Source organism: Oryza glaberrima, chromosome 1, assembly GCF_000147395.1.
Source record: "Oryza glaberrima chromosome 1, OglaRS2, whole genome shotgun sequence".
In the NCBI taxonomy this organism is placed as follows: Eukaryota; Viridiplantae; Streptophyta; class Magnoliopsida; order Poales; family Poaceae; genus Oryza; species Oryza glaberrima.
In genome coordinates this window covers 30,790,392-30,813,120 of record NC_068326.1, presented here as the reverse complement: position 1 = coordinate 30,813,120, position 22,729 = coordinate 30,790,392, and the positions used below count along the sequence as shown (strand labels likewise).

The following is a 22,729-nucleotide window of genomic DNA, read 5'->3' as shown; positions in this document are numbered from 1 at the left end:
AGTACACTAAGTGAAACATTTTTCGGTGGAACAAAAAATAAACCGAAGTCCCTTAATATGGGGTTTCTAAAATATGTGGGATTTTTGTTGCAATGGAATGTTTCGTTCACTGCAATGTTAGACATTATGAGTACACTAAGTGAAACATTTTTTGTGGAAAAAAAAATAAACCAAATTCCCTTAATAGAAAGTTTCTAAAATATGTGGGGTTTTTTTTGCAAAAGAGTACTTTAATTCACTACAACATTAGATTTATAAATAGTGAAACATTGTAAATACATTAGGTGAAACATCTTTTGTGAAAAAATGGGAGAGAGTAGTGAGTGGGTCGAACAGATACGCACGTGGAGGAGGGGCGCGCGGGGGAGCATCCGATCCGACTCCCCCCGCCGGACGCCCGGCAATGAGCATTTTCGATATAACTGGCTTATGGTAATGTCATCATTCTTGTCATTCTCATCGTATCTATAGTTAGCTCCAATAACTTGGGACTGCAAGAGAGCAGACAGTCCTGCGAGCTCCAATAATCTGGTAATGAATCCTGACGAACAGACCAAGTACCAGTCAAGATCGACTTGTTGCTGTTACATACTGCCTAGGTGGTGTACATTACACAAGAAATTCAAGAGAGCAGACAGTCCTGCAGCTCCTCCCTTCCCTGCTAGGCTGTTACTCCTCTATGGTCACCTGTGCTTGATTTCATCATCTGCCTTGATCTCAGAAACCATGTCTGTCTTCCTGGGAGGATTGCTACAGTCCCTGTCTCTGCTCTTCCGGGCGGCCTGATCCGGGCCATCTTGGGGATGATACTTCTGCTCGGCAAGAAACGAGAGCGCCGCGACGACGTCGCTGATCATCGGCCTGTTGCTGGCATCCTCCTGCAAGCACATGGAGGCGATCGCGAGAGCTTGGTAAAGCCCCTTGAGGGGGAATTTCTCTTCCAGCAACGGGTCAGCCAGTCTCACGAATCTCTTCTTGTCCTTGACGAGAGGTGCCGCCTGTGTTTGCACACACAGAGAAGCCAGTTAATTAATGCAGCTCGAAATCGGTTAATTTTTGTAGGACGAGGGCAGTGAGTTGCTCACCCATTGGACGAGAACCTGCTCGTGCGTCGGCCTGGAGGTGTCGATCGCCCGCCTGCCGGTGATGATCTCCAGCAGCACGACGCCGAAGCTGTAGATGTCCGACGTCTTGGTGAGCTTGCCGGTCATGGCGTACTCGGGGGCGCAGTAGCCGTACGTGCCCATGACCCGCGTGCTGACGTGGCTCTTGTCGCCGACGGGGCCGAGCTTGGCGAGGCCGAAGTCGGACAGCTTGGAGTTGAAGTCCTCGTCCAGGAGGATGTTGGACGTCTTGAGGTCGCGGTAGATCACCGGCGGGTTGGCCACCTCGTGCAGGTACTCGATGCCCTTCGCCGCGCCCACCGCGATCTTCATCCGCGTTTGCCACGGGAGAGGCTTTGCCTTTGGAGGGAGATCTGCACGCACGCACGCTCGATCGATCAGCGGATTGATCGACGACATGGCGATCCAACGCTGGCTGTGCTGCCCGTACGTACCTAGGAGATGATCCTCCAGCGAGCCGTTTCGCATGCACTCGTAGACGAGGATTCTCTGGTCCATGTCGGTGCAGTAGCCGAGCAGCTTGACGAGGTTGGGGTGGTGCAGGAGGCTGAGCATCAGCACCTCCACCAGGAACTCGCGGTTCCCCTGGAACCCGTCCTTGTCCAGCTGCTTGACGGCGACGATCTGCTTGTTCATGCATATGCGTGCGTTACAGCGCAGGCATGGACATGAGTACATGACATGTAGCATATTAATCGGTGCCTTACCTCGTTGATCTCTTCGAGGTGGCCTCTGTACACCCTCCCAAAGCCGCCTTCCCCGAGCAGGTTGTTCGGGCTGAAGGAGTCGGTGGCGTTGCATAGCTGCCTGTACGTGAGCACCATGCTGGGGATGTTCTGGTGGGTGATCCGTAGAATCCCCTCGGCTGCGTACACGTTGCAGACATCTGCAGCCATGCGTGCACAACAGCTCGTGCATGATCAGCGTGATCATATCGAGGGACGAAGCATCGGTTCTCTCTATGCATATTTTGCTTGCATATATGTTTGTTTACCTGACTTGGACGATATGTCGTTCACGAGGTCGGCCACGGCGTCGTTCTCGTAGCGCCTGCAGCTGGCGCGCTCGCTGCCGTGCTCGGTGGCGGCGGCGTCGCCGTAGTGATCCTTCTTGACCTTCTTCTTCTTCTTCCTCCAGAACCTCTTCTTCCTCCACCTCTTCTTATCCGGCTCGGAGTCCGTCGCCGAAGTCGACGCTTCCTCCTTGCCACGGACACCGGAAGATCCAAGGGCGCTGGCGGACGAGCAGCGACAGGTGCGGGCGCCGCGGAGGAGCGTCTTGCCGTTGCAGCATCTCTTCATCGCCGATGTCAACAGGTCCATCGCGCGAATCGACGCGAGAGTGGGGAAACACCCTCGAGCCGATCCGCGGGGGAAGGCCGGGCGAATTTGTTGGGATACTTCAACAGCGACGCGGGCCACAACTTGTGGACGGGATCCGTTCTTCTTTCCTGGAGGTAGCTGGGACTTGGGAGGCCAGGATCCAAATTTGGCAAAGCCATTGTTTGCTGTTCGATCGGTCCTGTGTGTCTGCATGATGGCAGTTAAACTGGTCATATGAAGTGTCGACCGGGCACTTTGGAAGGTCTTCACGAGAAGTAGGAATCTTGCATGAATACCGTAAACGAATTCCCCTTTGGTAACTTTTCTTTTAATGATGAAAATATATTACATCTCCACGTTCTATCAAAAGACACACAGCTATAAAGTTGCTAAAAAATAAAGATAAAGACAAATCAAATAAGAAACAATGTGTTGGGACAAATCCCTAACTCCCTTTGGCAACTTAGGAAAAGAAAAAACAAAACAGACAATCTTAGGTGTGTTCTACTTCTTCTTTCCCAACTCATCTTCCTCTTCTTTCACGCACACGCCTTTTAAACTGCTAAATGATGCATTTTCTTTGCATGTTTTTTATATGAAGGTTGCTTTAAAATGTCATATTAATACATTCTCAGGTTTTTTAGATTAATATTTAATTAATCATGTGTTAAAATGGGCAACACTATTTTTCGTACGGCTCCACCTCCCAAAGTCAGCCTTAATAGAAATACAAATGCTTATGTGAATAAAAAAAGAAAAAATAATATAAAAAAGGTTCAAATTTAAAAATTCGAGTGATAGTGAAAACTAAAAGTCAATCGGATTTGGATCCGCGGTCACAAAGATTAGAACTCTTTTTACCTTTTCTTTTAGGAAACATTTAATTCAAGGAGTCGTGTTTTTACTAATCTAAAGCTGGCTGTTCCGCCAGCATTTGATTGGTCCACATGGCGCCATAATTTGCGAAATCTCTCAATGAGTTCTGAAAAAAAGTTCTTTAAGCAAAGATCATCACAAATAAAGTGCTAAAATTCAATCCCCTATTTTTTTTTCATGAGTCTCTAATGGGATTTAAGGATAAAAATATCTAACCCTCCAAGGCTTGCTCCCAACTTGAGTAGAGCTAGATTTAAGAAGAAGAGAATGATTGAATTTTGGGGATAAGTTTAAGGTTATTGTTGTAAGTTAATTTTTGCTTACAAACATAACATTATGAAATTAGGAATAGTATAAGACAACCCATTCTAATATATTCGGCAATGTTTTTGCCGCTACCCTTTCAAAAAAAAACATTTTTGCTTAAAAACATAACATATGAAATTAGGAATAGTATATAAGACAACTGTTGGTCACGCCCCACGCTCTTCAGTCTTTGAGGTGAAATCAATTTTCGTAGCAGTTGAGAAATTTTTCTGAGTTTTCAAACAAGAATCACGGTGAACTGGTCCCACCTACCAGCCACCGCTCGCTCTCCTCGGTGGGGGAGAAAAGTATACAACGCCCGCCGCAAGAAAAGCTCGGAGCCCACCCTCCCCCGATCCCGACCGCGACCCTCCAATGCTCCGCAGCACGCGGCCATGGCGTTCCTCAAAACCCTGAACCCTCTCCTCCGCAGAAGCCCCACCCCGATCCCGAACCCCCGCTCCCTCCTTTCCCTCGACGCCTTCCTCACCGCCTCCTCCCCCGCCGCCGCCTCCCACGCCATCGCGCCCGCGCCCTTCGCCGCCGCGGCGCACCACCACGTCCCCATCTGCTCGGGGGGCCCGCTGTTCCTCTCCTCGCCGCCATGGATGCTCTCCCAGTCCGCCACGCCGCTCACCGCCGCGGCCGCCGCTCTCCGCGCCAGGCTCCGGAGGGCCCGCGCGCTCGCCGGCGGCGGCGCCCAGGCTGTCGCGGACGCCATAGGGTGGGAGCCCAGGCAGATCTCCAGAGGTGAGAGTGAGGTGGCGGAGGTGGTGACGGGTGGAGAGAGGTTCCTGAATCTGCCCAATCTGGTGTCGATTGGACGCATGGCGTCGGGGCCGGTTATTGGATGGTGAGCGTTTTCCTTTTGAGTTCTATGTGTGCTTAACTGTGAAACGGATGGAAATTCTTAAATAACTCCATTTCATGGTTGGATTGCGCCTGCTAAATTACAGAATTTTAACTGGGTTCAGCTAGTATTCCATTCAAATAAAACTGCATTGATTGTGTAAATAGTTTTATTAGCGGTACACTGTCTGGATCCAATCTAAGAGTTTGTAACCCTGAAGCCATGAATTGCCATGATACGGTGATTTTATTAGGTGCTCCTGAGCTTGTGGATTGGTGTATAAATTCATGGAAATATTGATTCGATGCATATGCATTGAAAAGTGCTGCCTATGTTTTAAAATTTAGGGCATGGTTTATCTTTAATGTGGATCAAGGAGACAATGAAAATGACTAGACTATGCCCAATTATTCTCTTAAGTACTATATTCAATACATGCATACAAGAAATGAAAACGTGAAGCTGAATATTTATTTTTGGCACAGAGGAACAATAGTAATCTTGCATTGGAGCGTGAAAATGCCCAACATTTATTGGGATCACCATTCAGAAAACCATATGCAAAATTGAATGGATGGATCAACTAAATTTTATTCCTGTACAATGTCTCTTGCAAATGGAAGGACATGCAGCAATCTGATCTGTATTATGTGTGTATGATTATTTAGCTCTAATAATCTAATAGGGAATGAGTATATCATGATATGTTCTCTTGAGGCTTCTCACATTTTTACAGTTTATTACATTTCAAGTTAGTTTGCTGATGGTGGCAAACTTGCTTTTGAATGCTGTAGATTGACAGGTTGAGAACTTGAAATACTTATGTGTGAGGATAGTGTAGGAATCTGCTAAGACGTCAATACAGATATGAACTAGGATACCAGAACTTCCCGTCAAGGATTACACTCTATCAAATGGAGGATCTGCCGCTTTATGTTTTGTTTCTGCTTGATTAGTTTGTGGCCCTGGATATTTTGTCTTATCATGTTATATTTTAGATATAGTATGCTATTAGCCTATTATTTTGCTAATTCTTTCTTTGGTCTTGTTATGATTCTAATGAACCAATGATGTGCCTCAGGATGATTGTGAATGAATGGTATCTTCCTGCTTTTGGCACATTGGCTTTGTCTGGTGCAAGTGATTGGGTATGGATTGCACCTTTTTATTATCAATAGTTTGTATTGATGCTAAGATCATACGCTAATAACCTTACTCATTGTGCTTATTTGTTCTTTGACTGCAGTTAGATGGCTTTTTAGCGAGAAAGATGGGCATCAATTCTGTGTTTGGATCTTATCTGGACCCATTAGCTGATAAGGTTGAATTTCATACTTTCTTGATTTATGTCTCTTCATTAACTTATTCACATATACAATGTCTATGTTTTGCAGGTGTTGATTGGCTGTGTTGCCATAGCAATGGTTGAAAAAGACCTCTTACATCGTAAGTAAAGCAATGTATACTTGTTTGCCAGTTCTTTTAGCATTTCCAAAGCAGAGCAATTACTTTGCAGTTTGCTTGCATCCCCATCTATGGTACCAGTTCTAGTTATGTACTGACGCACCATTCACCAACTTAAAAAAGAACTATTATGATTGCTAGTGACTTATTCTTGTTGCTGTATTCTCCTTTGAATAAATAATTTGGTCAATAAATCAATTAATTTGTATTTTTAATGGTGCTCAAAGCTGGGCTTGTTGGCTTGGTTGTTGTAAGAGACTTGCTCCTTGTGGGTGGTGCTGTCTACAAACGAGCTTCCAGTCTGGGATGGAAGGTAGACTGTTTTACGGAAACTTCAGGATTTTTTTTGGACTATTAAAATTATATTAACTGCTGTATATTGCCCTTGTGCCAGTGGAACAGTTGGTCAGACTTTGTTAACTTAGATGCAATTCACCGTGAGAAGGTCAAACCTCTTTTTATCAGCAAGGTGTGGCTTTGTGTTATCACAACATTTGATCATTTAGGATTATATCCTTATATGTCAAAGCATGACCATATTTTTTGTGTCCAGGTGAACACAGTTTTCCAATTGATGTTGGTTGCTGCTGCTCTCCTTCAGCCAGAATTTGGCACAGAGGAGACTCAGAATTATATTACAGTGTTGAGGTAACTCTTCTCTAATCTTATGTTGTGTTACTTTGTAATTTTTAACCTTTATAAAACCAATTAAACCATTCCTGATGTGAACATACTGTAATGTAAACCCAATAGTTTTAGAAGAAACACTCACGTAGAAGAAAAATCAAATACAAATAGGTGACAATTGTAATAAATGGTTGCAGCTAGAGGGAAACTTGAAGATTTTGCTAACGGAATGTTGTCTGATCCTTAATCTTTTCTGTGTTTCATGCTTTATTTCTTTTGTTTCTTGAAATGCAGCTGGCTTGTAGCTTCTACAACAATTGCATCCACAGTAGGTTATGGTATCAAATATCGTCAGATTAGACCAAGAAGATGATGGCTGTTGCGTGTGTTTGTTTCATCGCTGATGAGAACATCACGTCTTTGTTGGTAAGCATGTATTGATTCTCGGACGTGCATTGGAGTTGTTAACTTCCTTTACATGGTCAAAGATTGGCGAGCCTTTAACGTTTATTTACGAGTTGTTTCCTTGGCCATGCAGTTGTTTGTCAAGCATTTGGAGCAAGACACTGAAGGAAGAGGCCAGACTTTTGAATGAATCAGCTGATGCTTTATATGTTAGGCCTAGGAACACTAGTTAGATTTGGAAGTTTTTTCATAATATCGCTGTTTTTTTGGCTAAGAGCTCAGATCGGATACTAGAGGGCGATGTAGCAGAACTTTGTCTATAGTTTCGTCCATATCGGCTCTGATGTCGGGTGTACAACTGTACATATCTGTTTTGTAGTACTGTTTTATAGAGAGAAAATCACGACTGGTGGAAGCTGGCTGGTTGATTGGTGTTTGGCTTGCCCATGCCTCTCTCTGGATGACTTGGTTTCATAATTTGGTGTTTTATAGAGAGAAAAGACATCTGCAGATGGTTTCATAGTAATTTTCAGGGCATTATGGTTATTTTACGGCCTGCAGACCGCGACTGGAAATGTATTCCCGTATTTCACTGCACTTAAATTAGTGGAAGTACCAAACGTATGGATTTAAAAGGTATTCTTAATGTATACTGTTACTCCATGGTATTGTGTACTGTTATACCATTGTCAAATACAATGTTTACTGTTTTACTCGACTTGCTAATTTGGCGTGGTCTATAAGACTATAACGCGATTACGTGAGCATGTTCAAAGCACAAAAAAGATAACCCGAAAACTATAACCTTTAAGCAAATCTCCATGGGGTACACCCTTACCAAAATAAGTTTATTTATCATTCATAGCGACGGAGGGAGTAGAAAGCTTTGCTCAAGCGTTGAATTCGTTCTCCATCTCGTCGTTTTGAAGCCGTACTACTTCGGTCCACTACTTTTTGTCAACTTTAAACTTTTTCTCCCTCGTTTCTGTTAGGGCAACAGCAATGTATAATGCCCACTTGTGCTATAAGGTGGGTCCAGTCTTTAGTTAATAACACTTGCCACAATGTATATATAGCAAAGGAGGTATTACGGTGGGTCCCATCTAAATAAAAAACCATACCACCTTCAACTGCCCCATCCCTTCTCCTCATCCGATCCCCTTCTCTCGCATTATTTTTTTTTCCCGGCGATGGAGTGGCGGAGGCGGTCCGAGAGGGCGAGGTCGGCTCCGGCGGCGGCGGCGCTCGTGGGCGAGGCCGGCTCCGGCGGCAGCGGCGGCGCTCGTGGGCGCGGCCGAATCCCGCGGCGGCACTCGCGGGCGTGGCCAGATCCGCCGACGGCCCGGGCGGATTCGGTGCGAGGAAGACGAGGAGGCGGCGGCGGCACTGGCGGGCAAGGTCGGCTCCGGCGGCAGTGGCGGTGCTCGTGGGCGCGGCCGGCGGCAGTGTCGGCACTCGCGGGCGTGGCCAGATCCGCCGACGGCCCGGGTGGATTCGGCGCGAGGAAGACGAGGCGGCGGCGGCGATGCTCTTCATTCGGCGTTGGATCCGGCAGCGTCGGTGACGGTGCTCGCGGGCGGCACTGGATCCGGCGGTGGCGTCGGCGACGGTGCTCGCGGGCGGCGCTGGATCCGGCGGCGGCGGAGGCGTTGGTGCTCACGGCGGCGATGGATCCGGCAGCGGCGGAGGCGTTTGCGTCGGCGTCGGTGCTCGCGACTGACCAAGCGGATCCGAGTGCTTTGAGCTTCGAGCTTTCTTCCCCTTTCCATGCAAGCTTCGATTCTTCTTCCTTCTCTTCCATGGCGATTCTTCTACCTTCTCTTCCATGGTGGCAAGAAACGATTTCGGAGAGAGAGTAGCAGTGAGAGAGAGATTGCGATTTTTTTATTGGTTGTACTGTGCTTATGGCCGGTCCTTATGTATAAGGATGGCTCATCCTAATGTCACCTATAAAAACTACTCCCACAGTGTATAATGTCTACCTGAGAGGCTTAAGACTCTCCTTATGGCACACATTGTGGATGCCCTTAGTATGCTTTTCAAACTATTAAGTGATCTCTGTGTGTGTGTGTGTGTATATATATATATATATATATATATATATATATATATATATATATATATATCCCCTATGCACACGGATGTGTAGCTGCACTCATTCACACGTGCGTCCAAAGCCCTTCGATCAATATCCTACGGCTAAGTATCATAGTATGGCATTTTTTCAATTAACCGCCCGCCTCCTCCACTAAGTTTTATAAGAAAACCCTCCACAATTCTCGTCTTCCCTCGAGCCGTCCATGTCGCCCCAAAAAATAAGAAAAGGAAACTCGCCCACGCACCGGCACAGCACTGGTGGAGGCGGCGATTTCGAGCGACAATCTGGTATTCAGAGCCGGCGGAGACAACGCATCGGCGGAGACGGTGACCTCAATCCATGGCGCACCAGCGGAGATGGCGATCTGGAGCGATGACATGCCCGAGGCGGAAGCGGCAATCTGGAGCGACGGTTTGTCTTCAGAGGTTGCCACTACTCTCGCCGTCACAGCGTTTATGCAGAAGCAGCAGAACTGAAACTGAGCTCAGCTAATGGGATTGGAGTTAGCTGTTGCTTTCTTCTCTCCGTATTAGTGAATCGTGTTTCATGGTCTCCTTTTCTCTGATTGTTTTTGCTAGGGGCTCAGAGCAGATGTATCTTATCGTTTTCTTGTTCGCATGAGATTTAAGAGATCATCAATCATCAGTTCATCACCAGCTAACTATTTCAAATCTTTGTCCAATGTCAAATTAACGTTTTGGAAGAATCATGGGACTACATGGGAGATATTCTGCCATCAGCCCATCAGGTTCATGACAACTCCAGTTTTTTTTCTCAAACATGAACAAAATTGCTGCTACAGCGCAGGCAACGGCAGCCTCCGCATCCGCAGGCTTGTCGCCGCCTAGATTGCCATCCCCACCGGCGCGAAGTCGATTGAGGTCACTGTCTCTGTTGATTTTTTTGTCGCTGCTGCCTCCAAATACGAACCGTTCCCTCCGCTGATATGCAGCGCTTTCTTGCGCTAGATTCAGATTAGTTGATTTTCATTTTAGCAATATGGACTGCTTGAGGAAAGAGAGTTGTTGAGGGTTCTTTTACAATACTTAGTGGAGGAGGCGGGCGGTTAAATGAATAAATGCCACATTCTGAAACTTAGCCGTAGGATATTGATTGAAGGGCTCGGGACACGCGTGTGCATGAGTGCAGATAAATGGCTGTGTACATATGATACGCTGCCATATATATACTGTGTGTGTATATATATATATAAAAGTTGGACACGGAAACCCATGAATTGAGTCTTTTTGGGACGGAGGGAGTACGCTTTATTATTTTTATAAATTTTGGTCGGATGACCCCTTATCTCTTCTCTATCTCTATCTCTACTACTTAAAAAGTAAGAGATGTTTCCTTCGTCCGTCAAAACAAAATAAATAGCAAAAAAAATAAAAAAAAAGTCCGACTCCCGTCAAAACAAAAAACAAAATAAATAGTGAAAAAAAGGTTCGACTCTCTCAGAAACGAAAAAAAAGTCCAACTCTAAATCCGATTCCCTCTTAAAAACGGAAAATAAAACACACCACTCATATCGGTCTCGGTTTGAGTCCGAGACCCCAGTCACACTCCTCTCGGTTTCAATCTATACCGTGATATCCCATACATCTTGGTGAAAAAAATTGATGTGCCGAATTGAAGATCTGTTTGCAAAAACGGAACCTACCGGTCGAGAGCATTCCATTTTTATATGATTTTAATTTTTAGGTTTGTACTTTTCTATTTGAGTACCTGTAATTTTTATATTTACATTTGAGTCCCTATAGTCTTGCAATAAAATACTTGAGGTCATTTTTTAAGACAAATAATAAAAGGGAGAGAATAAGGGCATAAAGGTGCATAAAAAGAAAAAAGAAAAACTGCAAAAAAAAGAAAAAAAGGAAAAAACAACAACAATAAAATTTTGTTTCCCCTAAGTGGCGAAAAAACCGTAGATCCGATTCCTATAAAAGGCAAAAAAAAGTGGTGAAAAATAAAGGCTAGATCCGATTCCTTAAAAAAGGGAAAAATAAAGTCTGATTCCTATAAAGACGAAAAAATCTGAAAAAACATCTAAAAAAGTTCATCTGATTCCCTAAGAAAGTGGCGAAAAAATGGTTTGTAAAAAATAAAAAGCTGGTTCGTACAAAATAAAAAATGCACGCGAGAAAAAAATGGAAAGGGTGAAACAAATTCCGATTTCTAATCAGTATATATCTCTTCTCTATCTCTAATCTAATCTAACTATTTAAAAAGAGAAAATGCATGAGAAAAATAAAAACGGTTCAAAAAAATGAGCGAGAAAAAAGCACAAAAAAATGCTAAAAAGGTGTTCCATCTTCCATAAAAAAAAACGTGCGAGAAATATTATTTCCATCGTCGGTAAATTTTTTTAAAAAAACATGCGAGGAAAAAACTGTAAGAAAAATGCGCCATTTCTAAAAAATGATTTGGCAAAAACCGCGCAAGAAAAAAACACCGTCTATTAAAAAACAAATCGCTCTAAAAAAAACTGTCCCAAAAAAACGCTAAATTGATGGACTCTTGAGTTGGATAGGATCCATCGATTTTTTCCATCTATTATACGGCTTTTATTTTGTCATATATTCTCATGTATTGGAAAAAAGCAAAAAAAGAACATTAAAAAAAACAAGCAAAAACGCGTGAGAAAAGAAAAGCAAAAAAGGGAGAAAAATATGGTTTTCGTCGTCAGTAAAAAAAACATGCTAGGAAGAAACTGTTAAAAAAAATGCGCCATTTCTTAAAAATGGTTTGAGAAAATCGCACAAGAAAAAAAATACATCGTTTATAAAAAAACAAGCCGCTACCTAAAATACAAACATTATCATTGACATGATTATGCATGAAAAATATATATTATCATTAGAATTTATTCACCCGTCGCACGGGCATTTTTGCTAGTTTTTATAAATTTTATTGTTTTTTTAATTTTTACTTTTACCCTATTGACTGCTGTACTTCTGTTGGTTCTTCAGATGGGCTAAGGACCTGCAACAGCTTGGCAGGATTTCCGAGATGCTCATGAAGCTGGGAGGGAGGGAGACTGGGAGAGTGGTGGAAACAAGTCTGTTTGGTTGCTACCCTGAGCACCAAGCCTGAGAAATTTGTATGCCTGAGAGGCATCCGAGATGCTCATGAAGCTTGCCTGGCCAGGCCGCCTGATGCTTTCCTTGTTTGGTTTGCCACTCCTGCCTGAGAGGAAAAACTGATGTTGGGCTTGAGATTATTACTGCTAATACTGATGTTAGAGCCAATACGGTTGGGCTTGAGAAATTGAGATGATTAGTGTAGATGCTAATTGCAGACACAAATCATAGAAGACAACTGAAATCCATGGGGAAAAAATGGGGAAAAAAGGGAAAGAGAAATAAGAAAGAAATCCCCAAATCCAAGCATGCACCAAATTAAATATTCCATGATTTCTCCCAGCCATGTAAAGCGATTCAATCAATAATATTTCTCTCAGACACACGCAGAGCACTTACTATCAACGAATCAAATGCTAGCAGCCATGGTGGCATCTTCTCGAGGCTGCAGATCTAGCAAGGCGGCCGGACTGCTTCGTGCGTGAAATCCTTTGAGACGACAGCATCGAGGGCTTAGCCCAGCGGCAGAGGGCGAGATGCTTTACGTAGCGGTGGGTTTAGCATGTTGGTGATGACTCAAACGCCGGCGTCGGAGGCAAAAGCAGCGGCGGCGGGGGTCTTCGCGCGACGCCGCCGCCCGCTTTTTCTTAGCGATACTGCGCCTGGAGCTCAGGCGACCGAGGCTCAGGCTAATGACATTACGTGTTTGCTCAGGCCAGGCAAGAGGAAAACAGACTCAGGGTGGCAACCAAACAGGAGGTAATCGAACTCAGGCTAGATCCAGGCCAGGCTAGTTTTGCTCAGGTAGCAACCAATCAGCCCCCAACAAATCCCGGGTTCCCTGCTCGGTGGCACGCCCAAAACTCCGAACTCTGAACAAACCTTTAAACCCTAGCCTCGGGTGGCGTCGGCTTCCCCCAGCGATTCCAAGGGAGCAGTCCCCTGTTCCCTCCATTGCCGGTGAGATCGCCGTCCTGCAGTTCCTATTTCTTTTGGTGTGTGTGTGTGTGTTTCGTATCGCGTGATAGTACTCGAGCGATCGAGCTAGTTCTTCCCCACTCCACTCGCAAGTTTGCTTAAGCCTGTTCTGCCAGCGTACATGTAGATGTAGGCAGAAGCCAGTTTTTAGCATTACCGATCTTTGATGGGTTTTTTTTTTGTCTAAAAAAACTTCTTTTTTTAGTTTGAGGGGTTTTTTTTGGTTTAGAATCATCTTTTTCTTTGGTGGTTTGAGTACCCATCACCACCTGGGAGCACAAAGATTATGGTGTGATCTTACGATGAAGGGACCAACCCGCCCTAATATAACAGGGATGCAATCTTTCAAATGAAACATTGGTTGCAGTTGTTTTTTTTTTTCTCAAGAATCTATCTCTCTAGGCTCCTTATGGTTTAGTATTCAAAGATAAACATCATAACGGTTTTGAATTTCGGATCGGTGTACCAAAGCCTGAGTGACAACGTTTGATGGTAAGTGGGATTTATATCAATCTGATCTGATTTGCTACTGTAAGAGAAGACTTGATTAGGTGTTAGTGGTTTTATGTTTTATCAATCTGATAAATTGCCCTGCTCTGTGAACACAATCATGATGAGAGTCCACCAAACTTCATTGCATCATGAAGTGGCCAATTGAACAAATATAAGCTTTACATGATATGGGCCGTCCCCAGAGCATTGCATTTTACCATGTTGGGGGGAGGGGGGGGGGGGGGGGGACTTAATGTGTTGTTAATAACTGTGGACCGTGTGCATGGCAGGTGCCAAGTGGTTAAGGAATCTGAAGTAGGGTTGATATGGAGTCCACTGATGAGCATGCAATGGAGAGTGACACTGATTTGATCAGTGTGCTGCCTGGAGAGGTCCTCCAGCATATCCTGTCCTTTTCAAGGATTAGAGCAATTGTGAGGATGCGCAGGCTTTCTAGGAGGTGGAGGAGAGTGATTGAGTGTCTGCAGTTCATATGCCTTGATTGCAGAGATTTTAAACATTGGAAGGTTGAGAAATTTGCTCGCTTTGTGGACAACCTATTACTCATCCGTTCTAAAGTAGACCTGCATACTTTCCAGCTTTATTGGTTTCATTATCTTCCACTGAACTGCAATGATCTTAGGAAGTGGATCCTCTATGCGGTGAAGCACAATGTTAAAGTGCTTGATGTGGAACTGGATATGTATGATAAAACGACCTTACCGTCTCGCATTTTCACCTGCCGTTCAGTTGAGGAGCTAAGTTTGCAGATGGGAGAAGCCCCTGATGAAGATCTTGAACACGTAGGCCTTGTGCTTCCAGACATAATTCAACTTCCTTCTCTCAAAAAGTTGACTCTCTCTGATGTAGAAGTGGACCAGCTTTCTCTGAACCAATTCATCGGTCGGAGCCCTAACCTAGAAGATTTGCATTTGATAAACTCGGCAACATATCTTGAACTGATTGCCTCCAAAGTGCTAAAAAGGCTAACTCTTGATGGCTTCATGCATGGGCCCAAAAGATTTACAATTTCCGCCCCTCATCTCGTTCACTTTGAGTGCCAGGGTTGTGCACTGCAAGATGTTTCTTGGGGAGAGCAACCATCTCTAGAGAGTGCACACATAGATACTTGGGGGAAGAAATATGATGGTGAATCTGAATTTATTGGAGTACTTTTATCTGCCAAGACACCCGCTCTATTTGGTTCTGACGTCAAGGTATATTCGCAAAAGACAAACCTGCTGTCTTTTATTACTTCTCTACTCTTTTGTTTTGCAAAAACCTTGACTATATTTATTCTAGTTAACTACACTGAATGAAAATGTGCATGACTTGAAACTATACCAACTTGGTATCTAGAGCTTGTGTAACTGACTAGAATCTTGGGGATTTGATATGGAAAAAAGGGTTCTATTCTGGAAAGATCAGATCATACCTGTGTCTGTGTCTACTTGCTGTATATCTTTTCTAATTTTGCCCTTCGTATATGTGTCCTGCAAAAAGAGTAAGTTTGCTAGTTCAGTAATTAGTAGTTCCTTTGATCTGTTAGTTTCTCCCATACAACTTTCAAAGCTGTCAGCTGTAGTATGAAAAATTTGTACGATATGGTCTCACGGTAATCTCATGGGATAACTGTGGAATTTTCTTTCACATGTCAATGTTACATTGTTATTATGCTTGGAGTTTGGAAACGTCCTGGTTTTAGTTCTTAGTTATGACTTGCTCACTCACTCAATACAAGGTTATGTTGGAAAAGGAGCTGCCGGCATGTCCAGTGTTTGAGAGGCTCACAACTCTTGAAATTGGTAATTGGTGTTTAACTGAGGATTTCTATGCTGTGCTTCGTTTCCTTCAACTTTCGCCGAGACTAGGAGAACTGACGTTGATGCAAAAGGAGGTATGCCGCATGTAAAAATCTTGCATCATATTGGAAATTCCTCATTAAATACACCCCTCTTTTTATTTATTTCCTGTTATGTCTCTAGCTTCCTCACGCAGCAGGAAAAGGAGCAGAAACAGATGCTATGCCAATTGATGGAATGACCTTCCAATGTCCGCTCCTTGAGACTGTCATAATACAATGTTCCAAGGGCGATGATGGGATCGACAAGCTGGTGAATGTTCTGGCAGCAAATGGGATTAACCCAAAGAAGATACAGGTTACTTTCTATGAAGATATCGAAGAGATGGAGCGGCCTGAGAACAGGCGCATCATAGAGGAGCGGGAGAAGGAGCTGTGCAACTTCGAGAAGATGGCGAAGAAAAACCCAGAATGGGTCGACGAAAGCCGTTATGCTGACAGTAACCCTGAAACTGATAGCGATGAGTATGATAATGACTACGATGATTTCTAGAGTCCTGCAGGATGTGCTTCCATCCTTTCGCGGCCGCATGAAGCCTGCATTTTATCTTCCCTTGGAACTGACTTGGTGTAATGGTGTTAAGAGACTTTAAGCATTTGCCTGTTTCTGTTTATTTTGTGCTCGTGACTGCTGGACTATAATGGAGCAAACAAGACAATTTATAGGCACTAATCCTTTGCGGTTTCTGTTTGATCGTATCGCTTTCTCCATGGTACCTCTCAGCCTTTTGCTCTTCTTGACATATCTTGAGCTCTTTGAATTTGAAAGTGAACTTGAGAGTGTTTTGTTACATGAGGTCGAAAATCAAAAACAAATTTATCATGGGAGCGTATCCTATGCACACAGGTCCTCACATGTACACACCGTGTACATCAACTAAAAATTATCACAAAAAATTCTAGAAAAATTTATACATATACTTTCAATAGTATTACATCTACGTGCAAAGTCGCATCTTCAAATTCATTCTACATAGAGAATAACAAAAAAGATAAAATTCTGACAAAATTGCAACCTTAAAACTGTCAGATTTTTTGTTTTTTTTGTTACGGCTAAAATATAATGAATTTGACGTTATGATTTTAACCCTAGGTGTAATACAATTGAAAGTATGTGTATGATTTTTTCTAGATTTTTTGGTGACATTTTTTAGTTGGTGTGCACGTGTGTACACGTGAGGGCCTGTGTGCATAGGATATATTGCCATTTATCATTGGACAGACCAATGACAAACCAGTTGTCCAATCCCAAGCTGACTAGCAAGACTTTGGGGTCGGTTCAAGGGAGCCGTCCGATCGAGCGTTAGCGGATAAGATTTAGTCAGAAACAATTGCGAGGAATTTTCACGAAGGCCCTTCTTGTCATGGGCCTCCTTTCTTGTGCTTATGTTTTGGCCCAATAGCTTCATACCCATACCCCCAAGCAAAACCTAGCCGCTCGCCGCCTCCGCCTCCGCCGCCGCGACAAGATGGAGGTCGACAGGGCCGCGAGCGCCGCCGCTGCGGGGGAGTCCTCCTCCGCCGGCGCGATGGCGGTGGAGAAGCCGCGGTTCGAGGCGCTGATGCCGAGCGAGATGAGCGGCGGGAGGCCCCAGTTCCGGAAGGTGCCGGTGCCGCAGCACCGCTTCGCTCCGCTGAAGAAGGCGTGGATGGACATCTACACGCCCGTCTACGAGCACATGAAGATCGACATACGCATGAACCTGAAGGTAGCTAAACCCCATGCTAAAAACTCACTCTTGGTTGTATACTTGTGATTCTGTTGTTCGGGGCCTCAAATCGCGTTGCGAATTCGGTTTCAAAAAAAAAAGTGGTTGCGAATTGTGAAGGGTGAGACATGTCATGCCAATTAGACGGCTGTTCTTCGTGATTTTTCAGCATGACGCCGGAGTGTAAAAAGTTTCATCTTAGACATTTACAGGTTAAGCGATTGTGTGAATCGTATAATAGTTAGAATAATTATTGCAGCTGTTACAAAGTTGTTCGTAACATGCTTGGTGCTAGAGGATATCTTAGCTGGTGCTAGGAGTAGATGGTGATACTGTTTGAGCTATTGTTCAGTGGATCATGGTGTAAAAGTGTGCTCCTTTTATGGCCATTCCTTATGTTGTAGATTCCTCATTGGAACTGGAAAGCCTTTCATGGATGCGTCTGGTTTAAGAGCTTTCATGGATGAGTCGGGTTTAACAACGAAGTTTTGGCAATATGACTGAATATAGGAATACAAAAAGAACTAAGTTAGTATTGCATATAGATTTAAGTTTGCCAAACACTTGGATATTTGTATTTCGATTCAAGTTTGCCAAACACATGGTTATTAGTACTATGAATGCACTATGCCAATTCAGTAAAGGAAAGTGATGCAGAATAAGTACAAATCACAAGAAGAATGCAGGTTGTGTCTAAAACGCGTAGGTAAATTGGTTTTCTCGTGAACTGTAAATTTTTAGTTATTACTAAACTCGAATGGTGGCTGATGTTTTTTAGGTAACACAACAAGTGCCATCAGTGCTTACATTATTTTACTTTCTGAAAAAGAAAATCCTGTATTATCATTTTAATATTGAATGCTCATGCCTGCACTGTATCCACTATCAAGCTTATTCAACCTGTTTATATTATCCCAGGCAAGAAGGGTGGAGCTAAAAACAAGGCAAGACACACCAGATGTGAGCAATCTTCAGAAGTGTTCAGACTTCGTGCATGCTTTTATGCTTGGATTTGACATCACAGATGCCGTTGCGTTGCTCCGCCTTGATGACCTGTATGTGGATTCCTTCGAGATCAAGGATGTGAAGACACTCCGGGGTGAGCATCTGTCACGTGCTATTGGCCGTTTGTCAGGGAAAGGAGGCAAGACCAAATACGCCATTGAGAATTCTACCAGGACTCGCATAGTTATTGCTGACACAAAGATCCACATACTTGGATCCTTTGTTAACATCAAGGTTGCTCGGGATTCACTCTGTAGTCTCATCTTAGGTTCTCCTGCTGGCAAAGTGTATTCAAAGCTAAGAGCCGTTTCTGCCAGGTTGGCTGAAAGGTATTAAATGAGTTTTGGTCCAATCATATAGTTGCAGTTTTGATCTTATAGTATGTTCTACTAGCTGATTTGTGTGAGTGGGCAACTTATTGTAATGTTCCAATGAACAACCAAATGTATGCTAGTAATAGATTTGTAATGATATGCCTTTTCTATCGCCTGTTTGGGGGAATGGTAAGTCGTGCTATGAGCCTATGATGTACTGCATGTAAAATGTTTACATCCAGCTGTGCCACTGAAATGAATTCAGTGCCAGAAACCTGATAAGTTGCTTCCTAGAATTGTCGCCCCGTTCCTTCAGAATGCAAGAAATGTTGATATCGTCAAGCTGGTGATGGTCGTTTGTTCTTCTGTCTTGCTTATTATGCTCCGTCATTTTGGTTTTAGTTCTTATTACCGGTCTATTAGAAGAAGCCATTGCAAATCTTGTTTGTGCGGAGAAACTCTGCCTGTCAACAGTCAACACTGCACAAGTTACTAACCAACAAATTGAGATTTTTTTTTTCGTCTGGTTTGGTTCGTGTGGAAGTCTAAAAATGACTTGTTCTGGGATGCATTTTCGGGTGCGTGACTATGATGCCAAATAGAACGTGTGAAAAAGAAGTGACTAGTTTACTCCCACGGTCCCTCTGTCTCAAAATATAATAATTTATAATTCTTTAGTGATAGCGAATGTTAAGAAGGAATTATGGTAGAAATAGCTAGATAACCTGCTGACTCGGATTATAAATTTATAATAGAGTCATGAGATAATAGATATAATATGGGTGATTTAATAGTAAACGTTATCTTTTATATGTTCTAGCAGCTATGTTTTGAATAGATTTAAACTCTAGAACTTGCTATATTTTTGAATAGTACTATATGGTAAAACTGTCAAACAAAATGTGTGAAGCGGGACTAAATATGTCATCCTTCACCTTCAGATAGATGCGCTCTTTTTGATAAGACTAGGGGCTTTCCTGAAAAATTCTTGAGACTAGGTTGGCAAAGGCTCGAACACCTTAACGGCAAACCTCTCCGAGACTCCGATGCGCGCTCTCCTCCGCCTCCGCCGCCGGTTGCCTCTGCCCATAAACACGAGGGCCTTCTCGCCGTCTTCACCCTCCCCTGCGCCCCATGAGACCCCCACCGTCTACTCCTTCCTCCAGCCTTCCGTCTTCGCGCCGCGGCCCAAACCCCAGCCGCCGCCGCCGCCGCCACCTACACCTCCGGCGCACAAGACGCTGCCCGTCGGCGATGCCGTCGCGCTCGAGGACGAGCTGCTCGCCGCCGTCTCCGAGGACCGCTCGGACGACGCGTGGCTCGCGTTCAGGTCCCTGGCGTCGGCCTCCCTCTCGCCCTCGCCTCCCGCCGCCGCGGCGCTCGTCTCCCACCTCGCCGCGGCGCACCACCACCGCCTCGGCCTCAAGCGTGCCTTCGCGGCCGCCGTGTTCCTCCTCGAGAAGAGCCCCCACGCAGACCCCGTCCCGGAGGCCGCCCTGCAGGCCGTCTTCACTTCGCTGGCCGCAGCGGGCTCCGCCGCTCCGGCCCTGGCCCTCGTGCGCGCTCTGCTGCGCTGCGGGCGCCGCCTCCCGGGTTTCCCCGCCTGGGGCTCCCCGCTTATAGAGCTCACGCGCGCTGACACGGGCGCCTTCGTCGCCTTCTTGAAGGTCTTCGACGAAGCCTGCAAGCAAATGGTGGCGGAGGAGAAGTCCCCTTCTGCGGCAGCGGCGATGCGTCCTGACCTTGCTGCCTGCAATGCCGTTCTTGGTGGCTGCTGCCGTCTGCTCGGCTCAGTCACAGAAGCTGAGAGGGTATTGGAGATCATGTCGGTTATTGGAGTGTCGCCGGATGTGGATAGCTTCGGATGTCTTGCGTTCTTGTATGCTTGGAGAGATATTCCAAGCCGTGTTGATGAGCTCGATAAATTGCTAGATGCATTAGGATTCAGCAAGAAGATTTTTTTCAAGAATTTGATCAGTGGGTATTTGAAGAGCTGCAGCTTTGAGTCAGTTTCATCAGTCATTCTTCGTGTGGTGGAGGAGAGAAGAGTTGGGGATAGCAATGCATTTGATTTAGAAAGCTATACAGAGGTTGCACAGTGTTTTGTAGATAATGGGAGGATCAGGGAATTAGCTCAGTTGATCATCAAAGCACAGGAAACTGAGTCATTGCAGCAGTCACTGGCAGTTGAGGATTCTGTTGGGTTTGGGATTGTCAATGCTTGTGTTGAGCTTGGCCTATTGAACAAGGCTCATAGTATACTCGACGAAATGACTGCTCAAGGAGCCTCTGTGGGGCTAGGTGTATACTCCTCAATCCTGAAAGCGTATTGCAAGGAGCAAAGGACTGCAGAGGCTGCACAGCTTGTCTCAGAGATTAGTGCAGCAGGGCTGCAGCTTGATGCTGGCAGTTATGATGCTCTTATTGATGCTTCTATGACAGCCCATGATTTCCTATCTGCATTCTCTCTCTTCAAGGAGATGAGAGAGGCGAGGTTACCAGACCTTAGGACAAGCTATCTTACTATAATGACAGGCTTAACAGAGAACAACCGTCCTGAGCTTATGGCATCATTCTTGGACACAGTCGTCGATGATCCGAGGATAGAAATTGCAACACATGATTGGAACTCAATAATACATGCCTTTTGCAAGGTTGGGAGGTTGGAGGATGCTCGAAGGACATACCGAAGGATGGTATTCCTGAGGTATGAACCAAATAATCAGACCTACCTTTCGCTAATCAATGGGTATGTCTCAGCGGAGAAGTACTTTAGTGTGCTTATACTATGGACTGAAGTGAGGAGGAAGGGGGCTGATTTCAACCATGAGTTAATTGATGCATTTCTGTATGCTTTAGTCAAAGGTGGATTTTTTGATATGGCAATGCAAGTGATTGAGAAAGCACAAGAGTTGAAAATATTTTTGGATAAGTGGAGACACAAACAAGCATTCATGGAGACCCACAAAAAACTGAAAGTGGCAAAGCTGAGAAAGCGGAATTTCAGGAAAATGGAAGCTCTGATTGCATTTAAGAATTGGGCTGGTCTCAATGCATGACATTATAATCTTTTTATCAGTCTATCATGACTGATTTTAATGGCACGTATCTGAGATGGCATCCCATAGTCCTCTTGGAAGTAACAAGCAGCGGACCTTCAGAGATGAACAAGTGAGGGGTTTTGTCATCATGTCAAATTTTGATAAGGTTAGGAAGGCCGGTGCGCTTTCGGTTTCTTCTTTTACTTAAAGTAATACATGTTTAACTATATAGGCTGACCTGTCTCTGTACTAGTTCTAGTCATTTACGCTGATGTAATCTCCAAACCATGAAAATCTTAAATGAGTTAATATCATGTTTATCCTGAAATACTCATGCAATACATATTTGTGTTCATTTGGTTCATTTAGATTCTCCAATCCATTCACTCCTCTTACTGTTAGTCCATTACATGGACAAGGAACTTCTGCTATCATGTTTCTGATTAAAATAGTTTGTACGGACAAGGATGTAAGAATAACTGAGTAAGCAGCTCACATGTTTCTGCTCTCTCATAGTGTTGAATAGTGAAAGCAGGAATAACCACCATAGTTGATAAGCCCTCAACACTAAAACTGAAACATTCTAAAATTGAAGTCTAGATGTTTCAAGTCCAGTACGAACAGCTTGTGGCAATTGGGCTCATAGTAAGAATGTAAGTTTTTCTTTTTTACTCTTCAAACTAAAAGAGAATGAAGTTTTGGACTTTTGGTTTTCGAAAAATTGCTAAGTTGTGCAGTGAAGGTTTTCGAAACCAGTTTCCTTAATATATATATATATATATATATATATATATATATATATATATATATATATATATAGTAAATTTGTTTGGTGCTCCATGGTGCCCGGGCACCATTGTTGAAATTGAGTATATACCCAATTCAAATGAGTATGAAACTTTTTCAGTTACTTAGGTATTAACATTAACTACTTTACTAACTAGTTCAAAGCATGTTTGTACTGAATTTGAACTTGTTTTTGTTAGATTTTTGATTCTAGGTATATAGCATTCATACATATAATTAGTTAGATATGTAATCATGGATTGTGAAATAAAGTTAAATTTGAGTTGTTTTGTTGATAGGTATAGGTATGAATCGAATTATTATAACTAGGTATATACTCACAATTTGAAAATTTTGAAAAATTTGAGTGATTTTGTGAATATATATA

General features: G+C 44.0%; 5 protein-coding genes across 5 annotated transcripts; 4 read left to right on the top strand and 1 right to left on the bottom strand.

The window, feature by feature from the left end:
- Window positions 1-444: 444 nt before the first annotated feature.
- Window positions 445-2,680, bottom strand: LOC127762261 (probable serine/threonine-protein kinase PBL23). The gene is made up of 5 exons (XM_052286707.1): window positions 2,119-2,680; window positions 1,832-2,010; window positions 1,559-1,748; window positions 1,086-1,477; window positions 445-998 (listed from the first exon to the last, which is right to left on the bottom strand). Exons 1-5 carry the CDS (start codon window positions 2,678-2,680, stop codon window positions 684-686), a joined length of 1,638 nt encoding a protein of 545 aa, XP_052142667.1. The 3' UTR covers window positions 445-683.
- A 1,297-nt stretch (window positions 2,681-3,977) lies between these two features.
- On the top strand, window positions 3,978-7,419 carry LOC127765901 (CDP-diacylglycerol--glycerol-3-phosphate 3-phosphatidyltransferase 1, chloroplastic). The gene is made up of 9 exons (XM_052290874.1): window positions 3,978-4,481; window positions 5,560-5,626; window positions 5,725-5,799; window positions 5,873-5,924; window positions 6,170-6,255; window positions 6,337-6,411; window positions 6,496-6,590; window positions 6,864-6,995; window positions 7,108-7,419. The coding sequence occupies exons 1-8, from the start codon at window positions 4,024-4,026 to the stop codon at window positions 6,940-6,942; spliced, it is 987 nt and encodes a 328-aa protein (XP_052146834.1). The 5' UTR covers window positions 3,978-4,023; the 3' UTR covers window positions 6,943-6,995; window positions 7,108-7,419.
- A 5,606-nt stretch (window positions 7,420-13,025) lies between these two features.
- On the top strand, window positions 13,026-16,145 carry LOC127760115 (F-box/LRR-repeat protein At4g14103-like). The gene is made up of 4 exons (XM_052284328.1): window positions 13,026-13,115; window positions 13,916-14,842; window positions 15,367-15,522; window positions 15,611-16,145. Exons 2-4 carry the CDS (start codon window positions 13,952-13,954, stop codon window positions 15,977-15,979), a joined length of 1,416 nt encoding a protein of 471 aa, XP_052140288.1. The 5' UTR covers window positions 13,026-13,115; window positions 13,916-13,951; the 3' UTR covers window positions 15,980-16,145.
- A 747-nt stretch (window positions 16,146-16,892) lies between these two features.
- On the top strand, window positions 16,893-18,736 carry LOC127765778 (uncharacterized). The gene is made up of 2 exons (XM_052290737.1): window positions 16,893-17,195; window positions 18,114-18,736. The coding sequence occupies exons 1-2, from the start codon at window positions 16,956-16,958 to the stop codon at window positions 18,534-18,536; spliced, it is 663 nt and encodes a 220-aa protein (XP_052146697.1). The 5' UTR covers window positions 16,893-16,955; the 3' UTR covers window positions 18,537-18,736.
- Window positions 18,737-19,456: 720 nt separating this feature from the next.
- Window positions 19,457-22,187, top strand: LOC127766766 (pentatricopeptide repeat-containing protein At1g69290-like). The gene has a single exon (XM_052291909.1). The coding sequence runs from the start codon at window positions 19,561-19,563 to the stop codon at window positions 21,571-21,573; it is 2,013 nt and encodes a 670-aa protein (XP_052147869.1). The 5' UTR covers window positions 19,457-19,560; the 3' UTR covers window positions 21,574-22,187.
- Window positions 22,188-22,729: the final 542 nt, after the last annotated feature.

Excerpts from the sequence above, each read along its gene's own strand:
- LOC127762261 (XM_052286707.1), bottom strand. The coding sequence starts at position 2,680 with ATGACCAGTTTAACTGCCATCATGCAGACACACAGGACCGATCGAACA. Across the intron at positions 1,749-1,831 it reads ACCTCGAAGAGATCAACGAG|ATCGTCGCCGTCAAGCAGCT; the intron begins GTAAGGCACCGA and ends ATGAACAAGCAG. Across the intron at positions 999-1,085 it reads AGCAGGTTCTCGTCCAATGG|GCGGCACCTCTCGTCAAGGA; the intron begins GTGAGCAACTCA and ends GTGCAAACACAG.
- LOC127765901 (XM_052290874.1), top strand. The coding sequence starts at position 4,024 with ATGGCGTTCCTCAAAACCCTGAACCCTCTCCTCCGCAGAAGCCCCACC. Across the intron at positions 5,925-6,169 it reads TGAAAAAGACCTCTTACATC|CTGGGCTTGTTGGCTTGGTT; the intron begins GTAAGTAAAGCA and ends TGGTGCTCAAAG. Across the intron at positions 6,591-6,863 it reads AATTATATTACAGTGTTGAG|CTGGCTTGTAGCTTCTACAA; the intron begins GTAACTCTTCTC and ends CTTGAAATGCAG.
- LOC127760115 (XM_052284328.1), top strand. The coding sequence starts at position 13,952 with ATGGAGTCCACTGATGAGCATGCAATGGAGAGTGACACTGATTTGATC. Across the intron at positions 14,843-15,366 it reads TATTTGGTTCTGACGTCAAG|GTTATGTTGGAAAAGGAGCT; the intron begins GTATATTCGCAA and ends ACTCAATACAAG. Across the intron at positions 15,523-15,610 it reads TGACGTTGATGCAAAAGGAG|CTTCCTCACGCAGCAGGAAA; the intron begins GTATGCCGCATG and ends TTATGTCTCTAG.
- LOC127765778 (XM_052290737.1), top strand. The coding sequence starts at position 16,956 with ATGGAGGTCGACAGGGCCGCGAGCGCCGCCGCTGCGGGGGAGTCCTCC. Across the intron at positions 17,196-18,113 it reads ACATACGCATGAACCTGAAG|GCAAGAAGGGTGGAGCTAAA; the intron begins GTAGCTAAACCC and ends ATATTATCCCAG.
- LOC127766766 (XM_052291909.1), top strand. The coding sequence starts at position 19,561 with ATGCGCGCTCTCCTCCGCCTCCGCCGCCGGTTGCCTCTGCCCATAAAC.